Source organism: Acinonyx jubatus, chromosome C2 (genome assembly GCF_027475565.1).
Source record: "Acinonyx jubatus isolate Ajub_Pintada_27869175 chromosome C2, VMU_Ajub_asm_v1.0, whole genome shotgun sequence".
NCBI lineage: Eukaryota > Metazoa > Chordata > Mammalia > Carnivora > Felidae > Acinonyx > Acinonyx jubatus.
The window spans coordinates 149889962-149908463 of NC_069384.1; the positions used below are offsets into that span (position 1 = coordinate 149889962).

The window sequence follows — 18502 nt, forward strand, 5'->3', positions numbered from 1 at the left end:
TTGAAGAAAGCTGAGCAGATACACCACACACAGTGCGTGACCTGGGGGCACAAAAACAAAATGCGTTCACGTGCTAACATCCAGAGGGACACAAAAACAATGTCATCTTGTGGTCAGAGTCCTGTGAACCTGACACGAGATCAGCACACAACCTGCAGACCTCACAGTTTCCTTAATTAGTTCCCACATCAAACAAAATACTGATCTCTCATCTTTTGGATCTTTTATCTCTGGAGAGAAATTTAGTCTTAAGTTTAGGATTTCATAATTTCTTTAAAGCCAAGCCACGAAAATACATTGGCCTGGAGAGGACACACCTGCTTCATTAGAGATGCTCTGGCACGTCTTCTGAGATGGCAACTAAGGGGGCTTTCTCTCCAGGATTCCTGACTGCTCCTTAGCTTTGAGTTCTTCTAGTTTCTTCTTATAGCGGTTCATGAAGTAATCATCTGGTTCAATCCCTGCATTCTTCAAATTTTCCATGACCTTTTCCAGTCTAGATACTGATCGGGCTCCCTCAATCTTTCTCGTGCTCAGGTACAGGGTGAACTCCTGGAAATCCAGGAGTTTACAGGTGTCCACAGAGCAGATATTCCTGATACCGCTAGTTCTATCCAAATGAGGAAAAAACACCAGTCCTGATAACTTCTCCAGGTCCTGAAGACTCACTTGGAATTCACTTAACTGGCGTTGGAAGCCAATGGCCTCATTGGGCACCACGAAGGCCCCTAGTGCCAGTGGTTCAGCAGACACTGGGCTTCTGCGAGCCAGGATCACCTTATAAAGGTGCGAGGGGACCGCCACATTATCCTCACCGATCACCTAAAAACAAAGCAGTCATGTGAGCAATGCTAACTTGTGCTAGCAGTTCCCAAATTTTTCCTGAAAAGATTTTTAATGCATTTCTGAAAAGGCATTTGTAAGCTACCTTACCAACGGATTTAAATTCAACTGCCAAAGGTAAGAATAAACCAAAATTGAGATTCGCAGAGAAGATGAGCATCTAACAGGTCGATTCTGATCACATTCTTTAAAATAATGTCATCCCAAAGAGTAGAGGTCACATCCTCTGCTCTGTTTGTAGGACAAAGGGCAAAGGAATGTCATGAGTGAGTCCTGGGTTTTTAACGGGCAAGAAAAGCTGTCATTTTTCTCTTCATCACATAATCGGAACTTCTGGTGCTCTCTAAACATCCAAAGGTCAAAACCCAGCTTGGCAACTCCTGGCTCTAGAAATAAAAATATGGCTTTAGTTTATCAAATTCACTAGGGAGCTCAACAAATAGCCCTCAGAAAAGCAGCCAGACGCACCATGTCGGTATTACTATCTCCAGTTACGCCTTGACTGTGGCTCATTTTTTAAATTCAACTAAGTAAATGTAAATGCCGTTAGCTCAGAGTTTTGCACACTCTTGGGCCTATTATCAAACACAGAACTTCAGAATGTCATCAAACCAAGCACTATAGAAAGGTATCCATACAACAGAAGAGCCAGAGCCAGGGTCGGGCCTGCAAACAACTTGGTTGCCTATGTAGGTTTGCTCTAATAATGAAATAACATTATTACGGAGCCTTTTCAAATTTCCTTCCAACTGGCTTAAAAGCCATATCCGTTTTCTGAAAAAGGAAAACTGAACATCCATTTCCCTAATGGCCTCCAATAAAATGGTACGATCCAACTACAATATGCAAGTGTACTACTGGCCCTCCCAGGTCCTTCCTTTGTACAAGTAGGCATTTTGCTCCTGATCAAAGCTGCTTGCTACAGGAGCCCCTGCTGGGAGCCCAGCTAAGGCAGAGGGATGAGAGCTACAAGGATTCTTTTCTGGTTTCCTCTAGCTTCTACCTACATGGCACACAGCCTGAAAATGCCATGGCTATCTGCTGTCTGGCACGCACAGAGGTTCCACTGCCAAGACCAACGGCAGGGCTACAGGGAAGCCCCATCTACGGGATCGCTTTCTGCAACTACTGTCTCTGGAGTTAGTGAAAGTGGCTGATCAGGGTTCACTTTAAAGTTTATGAAAGTACACAATCTATAGGCACAAAACCCTACACCCCTCCAACGTATCATTTATGAAGCTGAGGAAACGAACGTACTCTTCAAGGCAAAAACCATACTGAAGGTGAACTCTACAGAGATCCACAATGAGCCTACACATCACCAACAGATGTCGACTCAACAGAGCAACTCAGAGGCGCTATGGCTGCCGCTGCTGGAAACACAGAAAGGGGCAAGCTTTACAATGAATGCAGCTGGTGTCTGTTTTCAAGAAGCTTCCCATCTAGAGGAAGAGTCAACCCCACTGCTTTCACCAGAGGCAAAATGTGGTCAGATGCCAATACGGAGCACAAACAGCACTAAGGGAGTGGCGGCTAGGGAAGCCAGGGACCGGAACTGAGGGCACAGCTGCAGCTGAGCCATAGTTCACAAGGGCAGAAGTTTAAATGGGCTTCAAGTGTTAGCTGGGGAGCCAACAGTGAAGCAAACCCTTGATGCCACCTGGTGGACATTCTCCACCACTGCAGCACAGCCTCAGACCAGCTATGAGGCGCCTTCGAGCCCATTCGCTTGATGGTGTTCTCTCTCCATGGACTCTTTGTCTACAAACAAATAGCAAATTTCAAGAATGATTAAATGGTCATGCCCACCTAGTGCCAACCAGGGCTTCTAATCAGAGTCTTTAAATTCCAGCCAAAAGTAAAGAAGTTTGACGTTTTAAGATTTATAAAAATAAACCATTTCTATTAGGTTTTCAAAAACACACAATAGCCAGAGGACCTCCAATACTACTATTAAGAATCCTCATGGACACAAAAATTCCTACTAAGAACCACATCATGTGATTATTTCACCCATGACCTTCTCACAATATGTCAACAAGGAGGGGCAAAATACTACCCCTAGAAATAAAGAGAAAAATGAAAACTTAGTCACTATCTTCTCTGATTTAGTCTGCTTTGTTCTTAGGAAGTAAACATCTGTAACCTGTTTAAAATAGGAACCAGCAACATTTGGAAATTCTGAAAATCCACTCTTTCTTCCTTGAATTTAAGACTTTTAAAAAAATCGTAAAATATTTTAGAGCTATCATCTTTGTAGACAACTCAACCTACACAATAAAATTATCCCAATTCTGGGAAAACTGGAAGTCTTTCACAAAATGTTTGTAGAAACTGCTAGGGACCGAAACCCCAGGGACTTGGTCAAGTCCTGGCTTCGCCACTAGGCTGCAAGTCATGTCCACTGGTACCTTCTTTCCCCCTTCGTAAAATAAGTAGTAACTGTCTTCATGCTGCCCATCCCACAGAATGGTTATGAAGATACAAAGATACGTTACTTCAAAAAAAAAAAGTTTCAAAATCTGCAAGACCTATGTGAAAAGGAATTTTTGTAGTGGAGGTCATTCAAAAGATCAGATGTAATTTCATTTGGTACAAAAAACAGTTCTGCTGAGGGACTGTGGGGAAATATGGGATCGAGCAAGATTAGATCAGTTAAAGGTGAACAATAGGGTTTCAGAAGGAAGCAGGATGGACACAAATGAGACCCTCGACAAAAGGCTCGGGGCTTAACATGACCTAAGTCTTCAGTAACAGTAAATCAGCACAAATCCTTGTCGTAGAAGATTTAGGTGTAAAAATACCCTACAAAGGAAACCCTCACTGCTGTTAAACCAAAGAGCATGGAACTCTTGTCAAGACTGTAGCAAAAACTGGAAATCAATTGGGTGTGACTAGGAAACAAAACATAGACAACAGCCATAAAGCTGGCACTCACTCGCGACCTAAAGTTAGTTTTTGTACCTGCTGGCCTGAGGTGTCCTTCCGTCCAAGAGACAGAAACGACAATTTGCTCTCGCTGCCCCAGCTCCACACACACACAACTGGAGTGCCAGAAGAGACAGGCAATACACAATACTCGGGCTAAGGCTGCCATTTGTCAGGTCACAAACATACACCTACTGGGCCTTAAATAAAATTAAGCAGCAGCATGAAGAAAACACAGGTACCTGGTAGAATCAGTAGATATAAGATATCTGGTTACATTCCGCTGGTAAGACAAAAAAAGAAAATCTAAAAGTCAATCTGTTAGACCCATCAAGAGACCAAGCCCTTAAAAAATCAAGACAATTGGGGTGCCTGGGTGGTCAGTCGCTTGAAGGTCTGACTCTTGATCTCGGCCCAAGTCATGATCCCAGGTTCGTGGGATGGAGCCCTGCGATGGGCTGCACACTAAGTGTGAAGCCTGCTTGAGATTCTCCCTCTCCCTCCCTCTCCCTCTCCCTCTCTCTCTCTCTCTCTCTCTCCCCCCGCCCCGCCCCCACTCTGCCCCTCTTCCCTGCTCACACTCTCTAAAACAAAATAAAATAAGTTAAATAAATTAAATAAAATAAAATAAAAATAAAATTAAAAAGTCAAGCCAATCAAGTGAAAGAAAGAAACCATGTCAGTGTGATAAATAGGGACTCCGTACCTTTGAGGACAGAGGAAGAAGGAAAGGAGGGAGTCAGAACATGTGGCAAAATCAACAGGCAGACAGCCAACCCTTGTGTTAGTGCTAAGCCCGTGCAGGAGCTCGGGCAGCAGCACAAAGCCCGGGAGACAGTGCTGCGCAGGCTGGGCACCTGCTCCGGGTAAGGATGGGGAACCGCCAAGTCTCAGTCCAACCAGCACCACCTTCCCACTGTCCATTCTACTTGGGAGATTTAGGGTGGGAGGAAGGAGATACTTCACCAGTAAAATAATTTATTTTTGAATTAAAACAGATACGGACATGAATGAAAGCTCTGCCTAAAGATCAAACAGGAAATTCAAAAGAAAAAAAAAATCACTCCCTGATCACTTCAGGTGATGCCTCAAGATTCCTGAAAGCAGGTTTCCCCTTTCCTCCCCCTCTAGGAATCGGTTTGGAATGAGTCTGGAAAGTAATGCTGTAGAATGAAAACGCCGACTGTTGAGTACTTCTAACATTACCACCACCACCACCGAGGTGACAAATTGGAAGCTCACTTTCTTGTCAGGTCAACTATAATGTTCAGGCCAGAATCTTCAGGTATGTTTCACTTGTCTGGAATCAATCTCTTCTTGAAACAGGCACATCAGAGAAAGCACATGGATGACCTCAGCTATAATAAAGGGGGTGATTCTGATTAGAGCTGTCAGATGACTCACTTCTGATAAAATCACTGCGACTAATCCTCCCTTGGGCCCACATTCACTCAAGTCCTATGACGCTCTGATCCTTTCCTGCATATTCTAACAGACATTTCCGCCTGGCTAGCAGGGATCCTCCCCTTGGCCCATTTTCTGTTATTTTTGCATGTTAGCAGATATCACTTGCAACTGCTCTCCATTTTCACCATCTTTCACCTCCTGGCCTTAAGCTGCTGTGCAGGAAGAGCACAGCAGTCCCTTGACTGTAGACTTTTGAGAGCTTCAAAGAACAATGCTATGAACGACTGCCAGTTCTCATACACGTAGGCAGACCCATGTTTGGATCTCCCCTTTGACAACTACTAGCTATGGGACTTGGACTTGACCCCTTAAAACCTCGACTCCCTTGCCTATAAAAAAAGACAACCACTACTTCCTTGTAAGAACTGCTTATGAGGACTGAATGAGATAGAAGGTCTAAAACTGCTTATATACCGTGTGGTAGGTCCGGCCCTCAATGAATACTAGTTCATTTGCTTCACTTCCTGTACAGTATGCACATACATGCCTCATTGCCTAGAAAGAAAACTAAATAAACACCATTTTTATTAGCTATATGCTCCTAAAATAAGGTTCAGAACATAGTTGTAAACAAGCAATATTAAATGGCTGGGTCTGAGAAAACAAAACACTTTCCAGGCATTCTGAACTGCCATACGTAATTGCAAGATATTCTCTTGAAAACAGGAGTTCACAACTCAAATATTTACCCTGAGGAGAACAAACCAGTCTCTAGGGCTGGGCGGTGCTGCACCCCCTTTCTCAGCATCACCGAACGACGTGGTTTTATCCACAACTGTTTTCTTATGAATTGCTAGAGAACAGCCCGAATGTTTTTTAGCTGGGCCTTTAAGGCGTCAAACACCTGGCTCCAACCTTTCGTTACTTTTGTCTCCTTCCCTATCTGAGCGCTTTATCCCAGCTGTCTGCAGAACGTACTGCTTTCCAGCACCTATCCTACCTTCTCCTATCTCTTCCCCTTGCTGGCTTCGCCGTCCACGTCTCCTCTCTTTAAGCAAATTCTCCCAAGTTTACATGTGTGTGCATATATGTGTATGCATGCGTAAAATTTTGGCCCAACTGAATTCTTGAAATGGCAAGCCGAAACATTTTTTCCTAAATAATTTACTAAAGGATCATATTTTGCTTTCATGCCAATAGATACACTACGGGCTTCTAACTTTAAAATTCCACCTGAAGTCGTTTGATCTGAAAAAATAATGCCATGTGTAACAAAAGCTGTATTACTACAGAGAAAATGTTAGTGAAAATACAAATATAAAAAAGTAAATCACTTCGATATGAATCTTAAAAAAATGAAAACCTATCTATATCCCTCCCCAGGGATATAGATTCCTATCAACATTCACCTGTACATACACACACATAATACACAGAGTTAAGTGCTTTATTTATAAGCAGGGTGTATAAATCTCCACACACACACACACACACAAAAATACAAAGGAGCAATGAGGATGGAGAAAGAAGGTCTTCTGAACAGTGAGCCACTAAAGGCATTAGAATTTGTATACTATGTTCTTCGGGGCTCTCTCCACCCACTTTAAGCTAAAAATAAATGTGGTGAACACACATGACAAGCCAACAGCAGACGAGCACTCAAGAATCAACTTGCCACCCAGATCCTGGTTTCTAAACACCAATCCCCATTAAAAGGAACCAGGGCTCTGTGGCGAGATGGCTGATCCCAGAGTCTGCCCAAGATGAGCCTTGGAATATCACATTATTTCAGAAAGTAGAAGCACTAAAAATACAATGAGGATGTGTCAAAGCACACGGGAGACAGTCTAAAGGGGCTCCCACTGGCCAAATCAAAGACAATTTGAGCATCAAAATGAATACACAGCAGATCGATTAAAACTCACTGAATAAGATAAGAACCCATCAATTCGCACTGATAATAAATAAGAAGGAAAAGCTCTTCCTTACAGCAGAACATCACCTAATAAAAGTAGAAGGAAGAAGAACAGAAAATCATTACTTGGCAACAATTATAGCATTAATTGATTTAGGCCAGAATCTTCAATGGATCTAAGACTAGCAGGTGACAGTTTGAAGAGGAAAAGAATACTTAACACGGCCTCAAAGGACTTCCACAGATAGCTGATTAGATTCAAAGGAGCAATGATAACTTAGCAGTGAAGAAATCTCGAGAGAACCACCTTATCAAGTGATCTAAGGTAATATCACCAATAGCAGGACAACCCGACAGCACACGCATCCTGCTATGATGCACCGAGGTGCACACAAGCTCACCTCTGAAGTGTTCTGCCAGAAACAGAACTGAATTTAATCAGAGGAAACAAGAGATAAACTCAATTTGAAGAACATACTACAAAACAACTGGCCTATATTCGTCAATGTCAACATCGTTAAAGACAAAAAGGCTGAGGAACTAACTGTTTGAGATTAAAGAAGGCTAAAGAGACATGACAGCTAAATGCAATGCATGATCCTAGACTTCATTCCCTATCCGGGAAAAAAGGCTGCGTGACGAACATTATTGAGGCAACCGGCAAGATGTGAACATGGACTGTACTGGGGATACTATTCTTAGATGCCGAATTTCATGAATTTGATCATTGTACTGTGGTTATGTGAAAGAATGGAGTACTTAGGGGGAAAGGGACAAGATATCTGCAATGACCTCTCCAATGGCTGAGAAAATCCTAAGAATAGGTGCATGCATACATAGAGAAGAGGGTGCAAACACTGCAGAGAGCGAACAAGTCCAGGTGAAACAGGTAGCGGAGTTCTCTGTTCTTGCAACTTTTCTACAAATTTGAAATTACTTCAAAATGAAATGTTACAAAATACCAACGTGCTCTGCCAAAGGCTGTGCAAAAAACTAATGAATAAGGATTAAAGGAGGTTTCCAGTTCAAAATGGCAACCTGGGCTGAAGCCTTTGCTCCTCTCTCCCCCAATTAAAAAAATATACATATATTGGGGCATATATATATATGCCACCGGGGGCTCAGTCAGTTAAGCGTCCGACTCTTGATTTCAGCTCAGGTCATGATCTCACGGTTCATGGGACTGAGCCCCACGTCCAGCTCCATGCAGACACTGCAGAGCCTGCTTGGGATTCTCTGTCCCTCTCTCTCTCTCTCTGCCCCTTCCCTACACTCACTCACACTCTCTCAAAATTAAACATTAAAGAAAAAAAAATCTAAACCAGCTTATGTCACTATCCTGATCAAATAGCGTTGTCGCACCTCCCTGAATTCGATCCGGACCTCTCCCCATTGCCTCCCTCTAACTGCCCTCCTCTTCAGTGCTCACTCTGCTCTAGCCACGTTGGCATTCTTGCAGCCCCCCGAATACGCCAAGCTAATCTCACCCCCATGTCTCTGCACTTGCTGGAAAACTCCCCATAGGTTACTCTCTTACTTCACTTAGGTTTCTGCCCAGTCTCATTTCCCCTTAGCAGCCAATCCTTTCCTTTCCAACTCCGTGTTTTCTTTTGCCATATGGCACTTTGTTTATTGTGTATCTCCTCTCCACTATAAACTTGTTTACAGCTGTTATCAGAAATACCTAGAATAGTGCCAGGTACACAGTAGGAGCTTAATAAATATTTGCTGAATAAAGGAAGGAAAGAGGGGCGGGTGGGAGAGAAGGGTTGGAAGGCAGGAAACAAGCAGTTCGTATATTAGAACAGAAGTCAGAGGGCTCCAAGAATGATGTCTTCAAGAAGAAACTGATTAACCTTTTTAAAAAATAGCACGATGGTAAGGCTAAATGGTCTGAAATAGAAAGTAAAAGTACCATATTTCATTATTTAAATGGAATAAATTTATTTTTTTTTACATTTATTTTTGAGAGACAGAGAGAGAGAGAGCGTGAGCAGGGGAGGGGCAGAGAGCGAGGGAGACACAGAATCTGAAGAAGGCTCCATCCAGGCTCCGAGCTGTCAGCACAGAGCCTGACACGGGGCTCGAACCCACGAACCCACCAACCGTGAGATCGTGACCTGAGCTGAAGTCAGACGCTTAACCGACTGAGCCACCCAGGTGCTTCATTCAAATGGAATAAATTTAAATGGTAGCAATTATAATACCCTGCCATCTTTATACCCCACTTCTCAGATTTTTGTTGTTTATGGAAAACCTCTCTCAAGTGGCACAACTTAATAATACAGGATTATATCTACTTCTCCACAGATCCAGACATTCTACTTAAACATTCAGAGTACTATACATGCTGCTTTTATACTTTCAACGGAGTCAGGATTCTAAAACTCAGAGACCAACGAGGGCGAGACAGGAAATGTAAATGGATGAAATGGACCAGGTGAGGACTACGGTGAATGGAAAAAGATGTGTTCCATTGAGAGAGAAAGCTGCTACTACATATGCCCTACGGGAATATGTGCCAAGTGTTTGAGTCATCTGATTATTTTTAAGAGAAGCTAATACCTGGATTTTTAAAAAAATTTGTTTTAAAGTTTATTTATTTTTGAGAGAGAGAGGGAGTGAGAGAGTGCACACGAGCAGGGGAAGAGCAGAGAGAGAGGAGAGAGAATCCCACGCAGGCTCTGAGCTGTCAAGCATGGAGCCCAACATGGGGCTCAAACTCACGAACCGTGAGATCATGACCTGAGCCAAAATCAAGAGTCAGATGTTTAACCAACTAAGCCATCCAGGTGCCCCTAATACCTGGATTTTTTTGTGAAACCTCCCAATTATGAAAAATTAGCAACTAATTCAAAAACAACACACTGTGTTAACCAAATCAAATAATCTACACGCTGGATGTGCCACAGAAGGCCTCTGTCTAGAATCTCTGCTATAGGCGAAGCTCAGACCAAATTATAGCTAGCAAACGCAAAAATAAATGCCATAAACCTTGACAATACATAAGTAATAGATTAAGAAGTAAAGATTTAAGTATATTACATAAAGTTTATGGTGCAAAGTTTACCAACAGAAGAACTAAAAATAACATGAATGACATAATGGGACCGTGTGTGAAGTGAACCAAAGAAAATTCATGCATTTCATAGTGAAAGCATCAACAGAGACCATTTAAATTGGGCAAATCAAAATTAAGAAATACAGTTTAGCACCCATTATTCTCAGACAGGTAGATAAACAGCAGAAGAACTAGGAAACTGGACAGTGGGGCTGGGACGGGAAACTGTCCCTCTCATACCTCTTACACTATCTGGTTTTCATTACTATGCACATAGAGTTCCATAACAATAAATTTTTAAAGTATGGATTTAAGGCTCATTAAAAGATTGGTTTGGCAACTATGGCTTCAACATGAGGGGGGAGAAAAAGCATCAAGATTAAACTATGTTTAATATAAGCATCTAACTTCACAACTTCTAACATAATACATAATTTATGAAAAATAGATTCAAAAGTTGTTTGGTTTTTTTGGGGTTTTTTTTGTTTTTTGTTTTTTTTTTGAGGTAGAGTGAACGAGCATGCATGTGAGCGGGGGAAGGGGCACAGTGGGAGAGAGTGCAGAGTCCAACACAGGGCTTGACCCCACAACCCTGGGATCATGACTTGAGGCCGAAATCAACAGTCAGATGCTCAACCAACCGAGCCACCCAGGCACCCGTCAAAAGCTTTAAAATTAACAGAAAGGCATCTGCTCTCTAAGGTTCTGTGGATGAGAAAAAAAAAAAGAAATTCTGCCTTACTAAAAAGTTCCTTACTAATTCCAGGACCGTGCCCCATGCTTTGATACACATCAAATTAACACACATGTCAAAATAATAACCTTGTATAATTCAGTCCAAGTGTACTGTATCTTTCAGATATTATTTGACGTTCTTGATATAACTATGGGCATTTCCTGATTTCAGTACAAATGAAGTTTACTTCTCTGTTCTTTTGGTATTATTGATTTCTGATGGTTGTAGGGATGAGAAAAGTCATGACTTCTGGACTCCAGACGGACTGGCACCAACAGAACCGGAGGCAGAGAACGTCACTGGAGGACTCTGCCACATTGCAGGTGTTCAGAGCTTCAGCAAAATCTGATTGAAAGTTATTAAGAAAGTTGCTGACTCAAAGAAATGGAGAGAGAGGACTCACAGGATGCGAAATCCAGGAAAGAAGGGAGAAAGCGACCAGAAGTGTAGGTTGAGGCATGTCACTTACAATTCTGTATACACCCTCCTCCCACATGACAGGTACTTGAAGGCTTGCTAGATTAGAGATTTGCCAGTGAGCATGCATAGAGCCTATAAATTAATACGGATATGGAAAACTAGCAGGACAGGTCCAGAAGCCCAGAACTTGAAAAAAAGACCTAAGACCACTAGGGCTTTAATACAAAAACAAGAAAACAAGACTATTACTCAAAGCATACCCTTCAGGAAGCTGATTGTGGCTGCTCTCACACATTTCATCACCATGACACTAATTTGGGTGAAGACAGATGACAGGTCTCTTTTGAAACTCTCTTTAAGGACTGGATAGCAGTCACTATTTAGGAGAAGCAAGGTAAGTCTTTTTAGTGGTTAGTTTTATATATTCCAGTGTGATGAAGAATTCTGGTATAGAAAAGATATATTAAAATATATGTACATATACATGTTTCATCCTAATTTCAAATATAGAATTTGCCAGATTAGCACAAAGAACACCTGTGTGTCCTTCACAGCTTCATCAACTGTTAACATTTTGCCCACTTTGCTTTATTACGTTTTTCCCCTCTGTATTTTTCTTTTCCCTAAACCCTTTGAAAATAAATCACAGAACCATCCTTCAGGATGCATTTCCTAAGAGCAAAGACATTCACTTACATAATCACAGTACAACTATCAAAATCAGAAAATTAAACACTGACAAAATACAATTATCTAATCTACAGGCCTCAAATGTTGCCAACTGTCTCAATAATGTCCTTTTTAGCATCATCTGTTTTCTGATCTAGGATCTGATCTGAAATCACACAATGCATTCTGTTTTCATGACCGATGAAGCTCCATTAACCTGTAATATTTAGTTGCTCAAGCTTTGTCTTTTACAACGTTAACATTTTTGAAGAGTACAAGACAGCTGTTCCACAGAATGACCCTCAAAGGAGTTTGCCTGAAGTTTCTGCACAGTGAGACTCAATGCTATGTTTTTTGGCCGAAATAGCACAGAAGTAACATTGCATTCTTCTCAGTGCATCACACCAGGAAATACAGCTTATCAGTAATCCCATTATTGACAATATTAACCTTGATCACTCGGTTAAATTTCTCCACTGTACAGTTACCACTTCTTGCTTTGTTACTAATAAGTAATTTGTGGAGAGATTCTTGTAACTATATAAACTTCCTACTTCCCTTCCCATAAAACTTTCACTCACTAGTTTTAGCATCTACTGATGATTCTTGTCTGCATCACTTATTACCATGATGGTGGCAAAATGATTTTTCAAACTCATAAATTTATTAATTGACATTCTACAGTCAGCAGAAGTTTTTCCTTACACTCACGTATTTACTTATTTATTAGCAGTAAAAACTCTCCTCCAATTCAATAGATGTACAGGCCACTATATTTTGATATCAAAGAGCCCCAGACACAGTAAGGTGGAAGGCCTGCAAGCGGATTTCTACGTCCTTTTGACGTGCCCTTACCATATAAGCACTTCTTGCTTTCTGGCACAAGATGTTCCATTTTGTACTTTCCCTGTACCAGGCCTGGAATCAGCCACCTTTCCACATGCCAAGTTCTCCCAGTAGAAGATGGTTTTTTATTTTTTATTTAAGGATTATTTTAGGCTAACTTTTTTTTTTTTTAAAGTTTACTAATTTATTTAGAAGAGAGAGACCACACGCAAGCAGGGAAGGGGCAGAGAGAGAGAGAGAGGGAAGGAGAGAATCCCAAACGGGCTCTGAGCTGATAACTGATTACTGATAGCTGACATCATGGAGCCTGACACAGGGCTCAAACTCATGAACCATGAGATGGTGACCTGAACCAAAATCAAGAGATGCTTAACTGACTGAGCCACCCAAGTGCCCCATTAAGTTTTTATTTTGAGAGAGAGTGAGAGAAAGCAAGCACGGGTTGGGAAGAGGGGGAGAGAGAGGGAGAGAGAGAATTCCAAGCAGGCTCTGTGCTGTCAGTGTAGAGCTAGACATGGAGCTTGTTCTCATGAACCATGAGATCACGATCTGAGCCAAAATCAAGAGTTGGACACTTAACCCACAGAGCCCACCCAGGTGCCCTGAAGATGGTTCTTTAGAAACAAGATCTGGTCTCAAGGTATGCTCACTGCTGATAACATATCACTGCTTTTAGGCCCGTTCAGCAAAAAGAGCTGGCAGATATTTTTATAAGCTATATTTTTAAAAATTATACCCAATTTAAGGAAAAAAATATACTTTCAGCAAAAAATATACTACAGCATTTGGCCAACCCGTATTTAACAAATATCCAGCCAAAAAAAAGCCTAAAAAAAAAAAAAAAACCCAACTGTTATGCTATTCCTGGGTTAATTTTCCTTTCATACTTTGCATAAATTCTTCTACTACACAGTAAGCTAGTCATATAAATCTTCCGATTTTATGAAAACAAAGCACACATAAAACTAACTTCATCACTTACGGTTTGAAAGTCAAAGTTAGGAGAACCTCTTTTCCAACGGCAAGAGTAAAGAGGATTTAACAAAGCTCAAGAATAATTAATATTTTAGGGGCGCCTGGGTGGCTCAGTCGGTTAAGCGTCCGACTTCAGCTCAGGTCACGATCTCGCGGTCCGTGAGTTCGAGCCCCGTGTCGGGCTCTGGGCTGATGGCTCAGAGCCTGGAGCCTGCTTCCAATTCTGTGTCTCCCTCTCTCTCTGCCCCTCCCCCATTCATGCTCTGTCTCTCTCTGTCTCAAAAATAAATAAACATTAAAAAAAATTAAAAAAAAGAATAATTAATATTTTAAAAATAAGAGAATACAGGGAGCCCATTTTTTTCTTCTACCAAAAGAAAAAATACTAAAATCAAATTAGCAAACTGATCGGAGGAGAGAGATTAACCTGTTTAACATACGAACTCCTGTGCCAGTCCTTCCCTCCCATCAGAACTGCTGGAATACTCTGAGGGCGTGAGCACCTAGGTGAACACTCTGGATACTTCTACATCACTACGCGGCTGCTCCAGACAGGCAGATAATAAGCAAGTGCGACAGGACATGCCCTAAAGTTACTTTTGTTATCCTAAACCTGTTTCTCAGGTCATTCAATTCTATCACAGACTTTCTAACCAAACCAGCATTTACTAAATATCTGCTTTATTCCTAGAGCTGAGCTAGGTGTTCCCTCCAAATACATCTCTTGGACCTACAGGGAAGTCCTTCAATTCCTCTTTGCTCACTCGATCACCTCTTCCTCTTCAGCCCACCCGGTTCCCTGCCCTGGACGCATCTCACAGTGTGTCACTGTAGGAATTCAGCTACCCTCTGGCTGCAATCCCCACACCGCTTACTCTCACACCACACGCAGGCCCTCACACCACTTATTCTACTCTTACGGTTTAACCTCTCTTTCCGTCAGTCCGTAGGGTTCTTAAGTATCTTGCATGTAAAAAAACTTCACCTTTTTTAAAAACTCTAGCATCTACAAGAAAAGCCATTCCTCCCACTTACTCTGCTCACTGCCCCCTAAATATCATTTGGACTTTTTCCTCTCCTCACCAAAAAATGAGTTCAGGGTTACTCTTTCCCATATTCCTCTATTGTCCTCCCTCCAGCTGCTTGTGTGGCGCCGTGTCGGTTCTCATACGGACGGGCCACTGCAGTAATGCCCCATTCGCCTCGCCTCTGACTTCTCTTTCAAACAGCCCTTCCTCCCTACTTTCTACATAGTGCTGCCAGAATACTCTTTAGAAAACCCAAAACAAACCAAATGTCTCCCACACTTAAAACAAACCTAGGACTTCTCATTATCTAAATATTAAAATCTAAGCCTTCATGGAATACAAAGCCCTCTACTTACTATCTGGCCCGTCTTACCCGTACTTGTAGAAATCATCCCCTCTGAGCCACCCATACCTGTGTTGAGCCCTAAGCTGCAATCTTTATTAACGATACCAGAATTGCAGACCTCTGCTGTTAATCACAAATGTCCCGTGCTTGCACTGCTCCATCTTTTGAACTCCCAGGCTCCCTTCCTGACTCAGTTTATTCTTTTTCTCTCCCATCTTAAAAAATTTTAATTCCAGTATAGTTAAGATACAGCGTTATATTAGTTTCAGGTGTACGATACAGGGATTCGCTGACTCAGTTGACTCTTACTCATCTGTCAAGATCTAGCTCACAAACCACTTCCTGTTAAGTCTTCCCAACCCACACAAATAGAGTTGGTCAGTCCTCTTGTGATGGCCCTTCACCATGTATTTATCTCTGCTGCAGCATATCACACTCTAATGTAATTAACTTATAACACGTCTGTCTCCCTTTCTAAACTGTGGGCTCCCTGAAGTGAGTGGTTGCTTTTCAATCCATCATTATATCCCCGATGCCTATGATTCCAACAGGTGTTCAATAAAGGAAATTAGAAAGTAGAATACACAATGAAATTATAATCTCATACAAATAACATAAGCCTGAATGTTAAAACATGCCCCTACCTGGTAACTAACTGTTTTCTTTCCATCACTTCCAGTCTGAGGTAAAGTCAACGGTCCAGATACGATCCAAACATCTTCAAACCTCTCTGTCAGTTCTCGACAGTACATTTCCATTCTGAAAAACAAAGCAAAAAAAAAAGGTGTGATACTCTCACAGATATAAATACAGAAGAGAAGCAAACCATTATCAAATCCCTAGGAAAGACATCAGGAAAACTCAATTTCACAGATGAATGTGAACAAGACAATATTGCACAAAACATCATACGCATATAAGCAATAATTGTCCCAGTTCTTCACTGCACAAAACTTAAAAATTAAACACATTCATACGACTATCTACATTTTCCTGTCTGTGCACTGAGTATATATTTCAGAACTGAAATTGTCTTCTCCCTTATCTTTCTGTGTTGTAATTCTCAATCATTTTTCAAGAGTTATATATCATTTCATCAAGTTGATACACCTTATTTATTTAACCATTCCTCCTGTGGGGCAAATGGGTTCATCCTAACATTTCTTACATAACACAACATTCCTTAGGATAAACTTCAAGGGCCAGAATTACTTTACTGAATACATATTTTAATAACACTTGATTATATGCAGCAGCAGTATTTTTAATGGTATTGTACCAATTTACTCTATATACTCCAAAATACGACCCTGCAGTTTCACAACAATCCTTACCACTGGGATTTATCATTTAAAAATGGCTGCTAATTTACTCGATAAAAATGGCGAGTTTAATATGCATTCTTACACTGCAGTTGGCAGACATTTATGACAAATTACAATGTATGTCATCATCCCTCAGCTTCCATATCTAAAAAATAAAATCAACGGTATTGTACCTCACAGCATATATGCATAATTATCAGGCAAATTTTCCTCCCAAAAATATATCCCTTGGGAAAGGAAAATGTTAAATGCTTCCACAGGTATGCAACCAGCCAAAACAAAAAGGAAACTATAAGACAAATATCCCAGGTCTTCACCAAATAATTGGTAAGGATTAAAAAAAAAGGATTAGAAAGCAAACCTACCCAAACCAATCAACCAGAAAAAAAAATTAAAGACAGAGAAACTTGAACAGTAATTGTAAAATTGGTAATAAGGAATTACTGCTAAATTTTTAGGGGTAATAATAGTGCTTTGCTTCCATTTTTTAAAAAATCCTTATCTTCTAGGGGCACCTGAGTGTCTCAGTTGGTTAAGCATCCAACTCTTGATTTCGGCTCAGATCATGATTCTCACAGTTCATGAGTTTGAGCCCCACATCAGGCTCCTCACTAACAGCATGGAGCTCACTTGGGACTCTCTCGCTCTCCCTTTCTCTCTAAATAAATAAAAAAACTTATTTTAAAAACCCTTATCTCTGGGGCGCCTGGGTGGCGCAGTCGGTTAAATGTACGACTTCGGCTCAGGTCATCATCTCGCAGGCCATGGGTTCGAGCCTCGCGTCAGGCTCTGTGCTGACAGCTCAGAGCCTGGAGCCTGCTTCAGATTCTGTGTCTTGCTCTCTCTCTGCCCCTCCCCCACTCGTGCTCTAGGAATGAATGAATGAATGAATGAATAAAATAAACGTTACAAAAAAATGTTTTTTGATAAGAAACAAAAAATAAAAATCCTTATCTTCTAAAAATATATGGGAAAACAATTATAGATAAAATATAGCGGTCACCTGCTTAAAATAATGAGTGGGGGAAGGGAGGGTATGTAGAGAAAACAAGTGTGGAGCTATGACTGTAACTGCTGAAGTCTTTCAGGTGTGGGGTGCTCTCCTAATTATTTTAAACCACAAGTACTGTTTGAGAAAAATGCAATAGCCTGGAACAACCTCAGTCAGTGGTAGTTTTCGATGCTTAAAGAGATCCCCTGGTAGAACTGGTTAAGTGTCAAAAAACTGCAGAAGGCCCAGATTTTTTTTTTTTAAGTTTATTTATCTTGAGAGAGCATGCATGTGTGCACAATCAGGGAAGGAGCATAGAAAGAGGGAGAGAGAGAGAATCCCAAGCTGACAGCCTGTAGCCTGACATGGGGCTAGATCACACCAACCGTGAGATCATGACCTGAGCTGAAATCAGGATGCTCAACCAACTGAGCCACACAGGCACTGCTCCAAATTCGATGATTTAATAGTTAGGTTCTATCTGTCTGTCTGTCTGTCTCTCTGTCTATCTATCTATCTATCAAAAACTGGTTAACAGTTATGTTTAACTGTACCAAAACTTTAAAAAAAAAAAAAAAAAGAAAAGAAAAGAAAAGCAAGCTCAGCAACTCTTGAAATACACGTAGAAAAAAGTACAGTGTCCTCTGGACATACTCAAAAATTTCTTAATGCTCCAGTAATATTCTGAGTAGTTTCTTCCAAAATTTGGCTTTTGACCAGTGACTTTTGCCACTTCAAAATGGCTGGCTGCTTTGAAGTCTGTACTCCCACAGATAACTGTACTCCCAAGACCACCACTAGTCCAAAGTACTTACCTTCAGTGGCGTTAGCCTTTGAGAAAGAAAGAGAAACAGTTGATGGGCGCACTAGTACATTCCCCTCGCACATCATTCATCTCCCACAGAATCACATTTTAAAACTCTCACCCCTCACCTGTTCCAATATCCAGCATTATTATCAAAATTCTGAGGCACAATATTAGAAAGGTAAAAGGTTTCAGCCATGGCTTGCT

General features: G+C 41.3%; 1 protein-coding gene across 1 annotated transcript in view; it reads right to left on the minus strand.

The window, feature by feature from the left end:
* EXOG (exo/endonuclease G) overlaps positions 1-18502 on the minus strand; it is a 25869-nt gene continuing 7367 nt past the window's right edge. The window contains exons 4-6 of the mRNA XM_015062774.3: positions 18424-18500; positions 15819-15933; positions 1-822 (exon numbers count right to left, since the gene is read on the minus strand). Of these exons, the coding sequence (XP_014918260.2) occupies positions 361-822; positions 15819-15933; positions 18424-18500 (654 nt within the window). The 3' untranslated portion in view covers positions 1-360. The remainder of the gene's footprint in view (positions 823-15818; positions 15934-18423; positions 18501-18502) is intronic.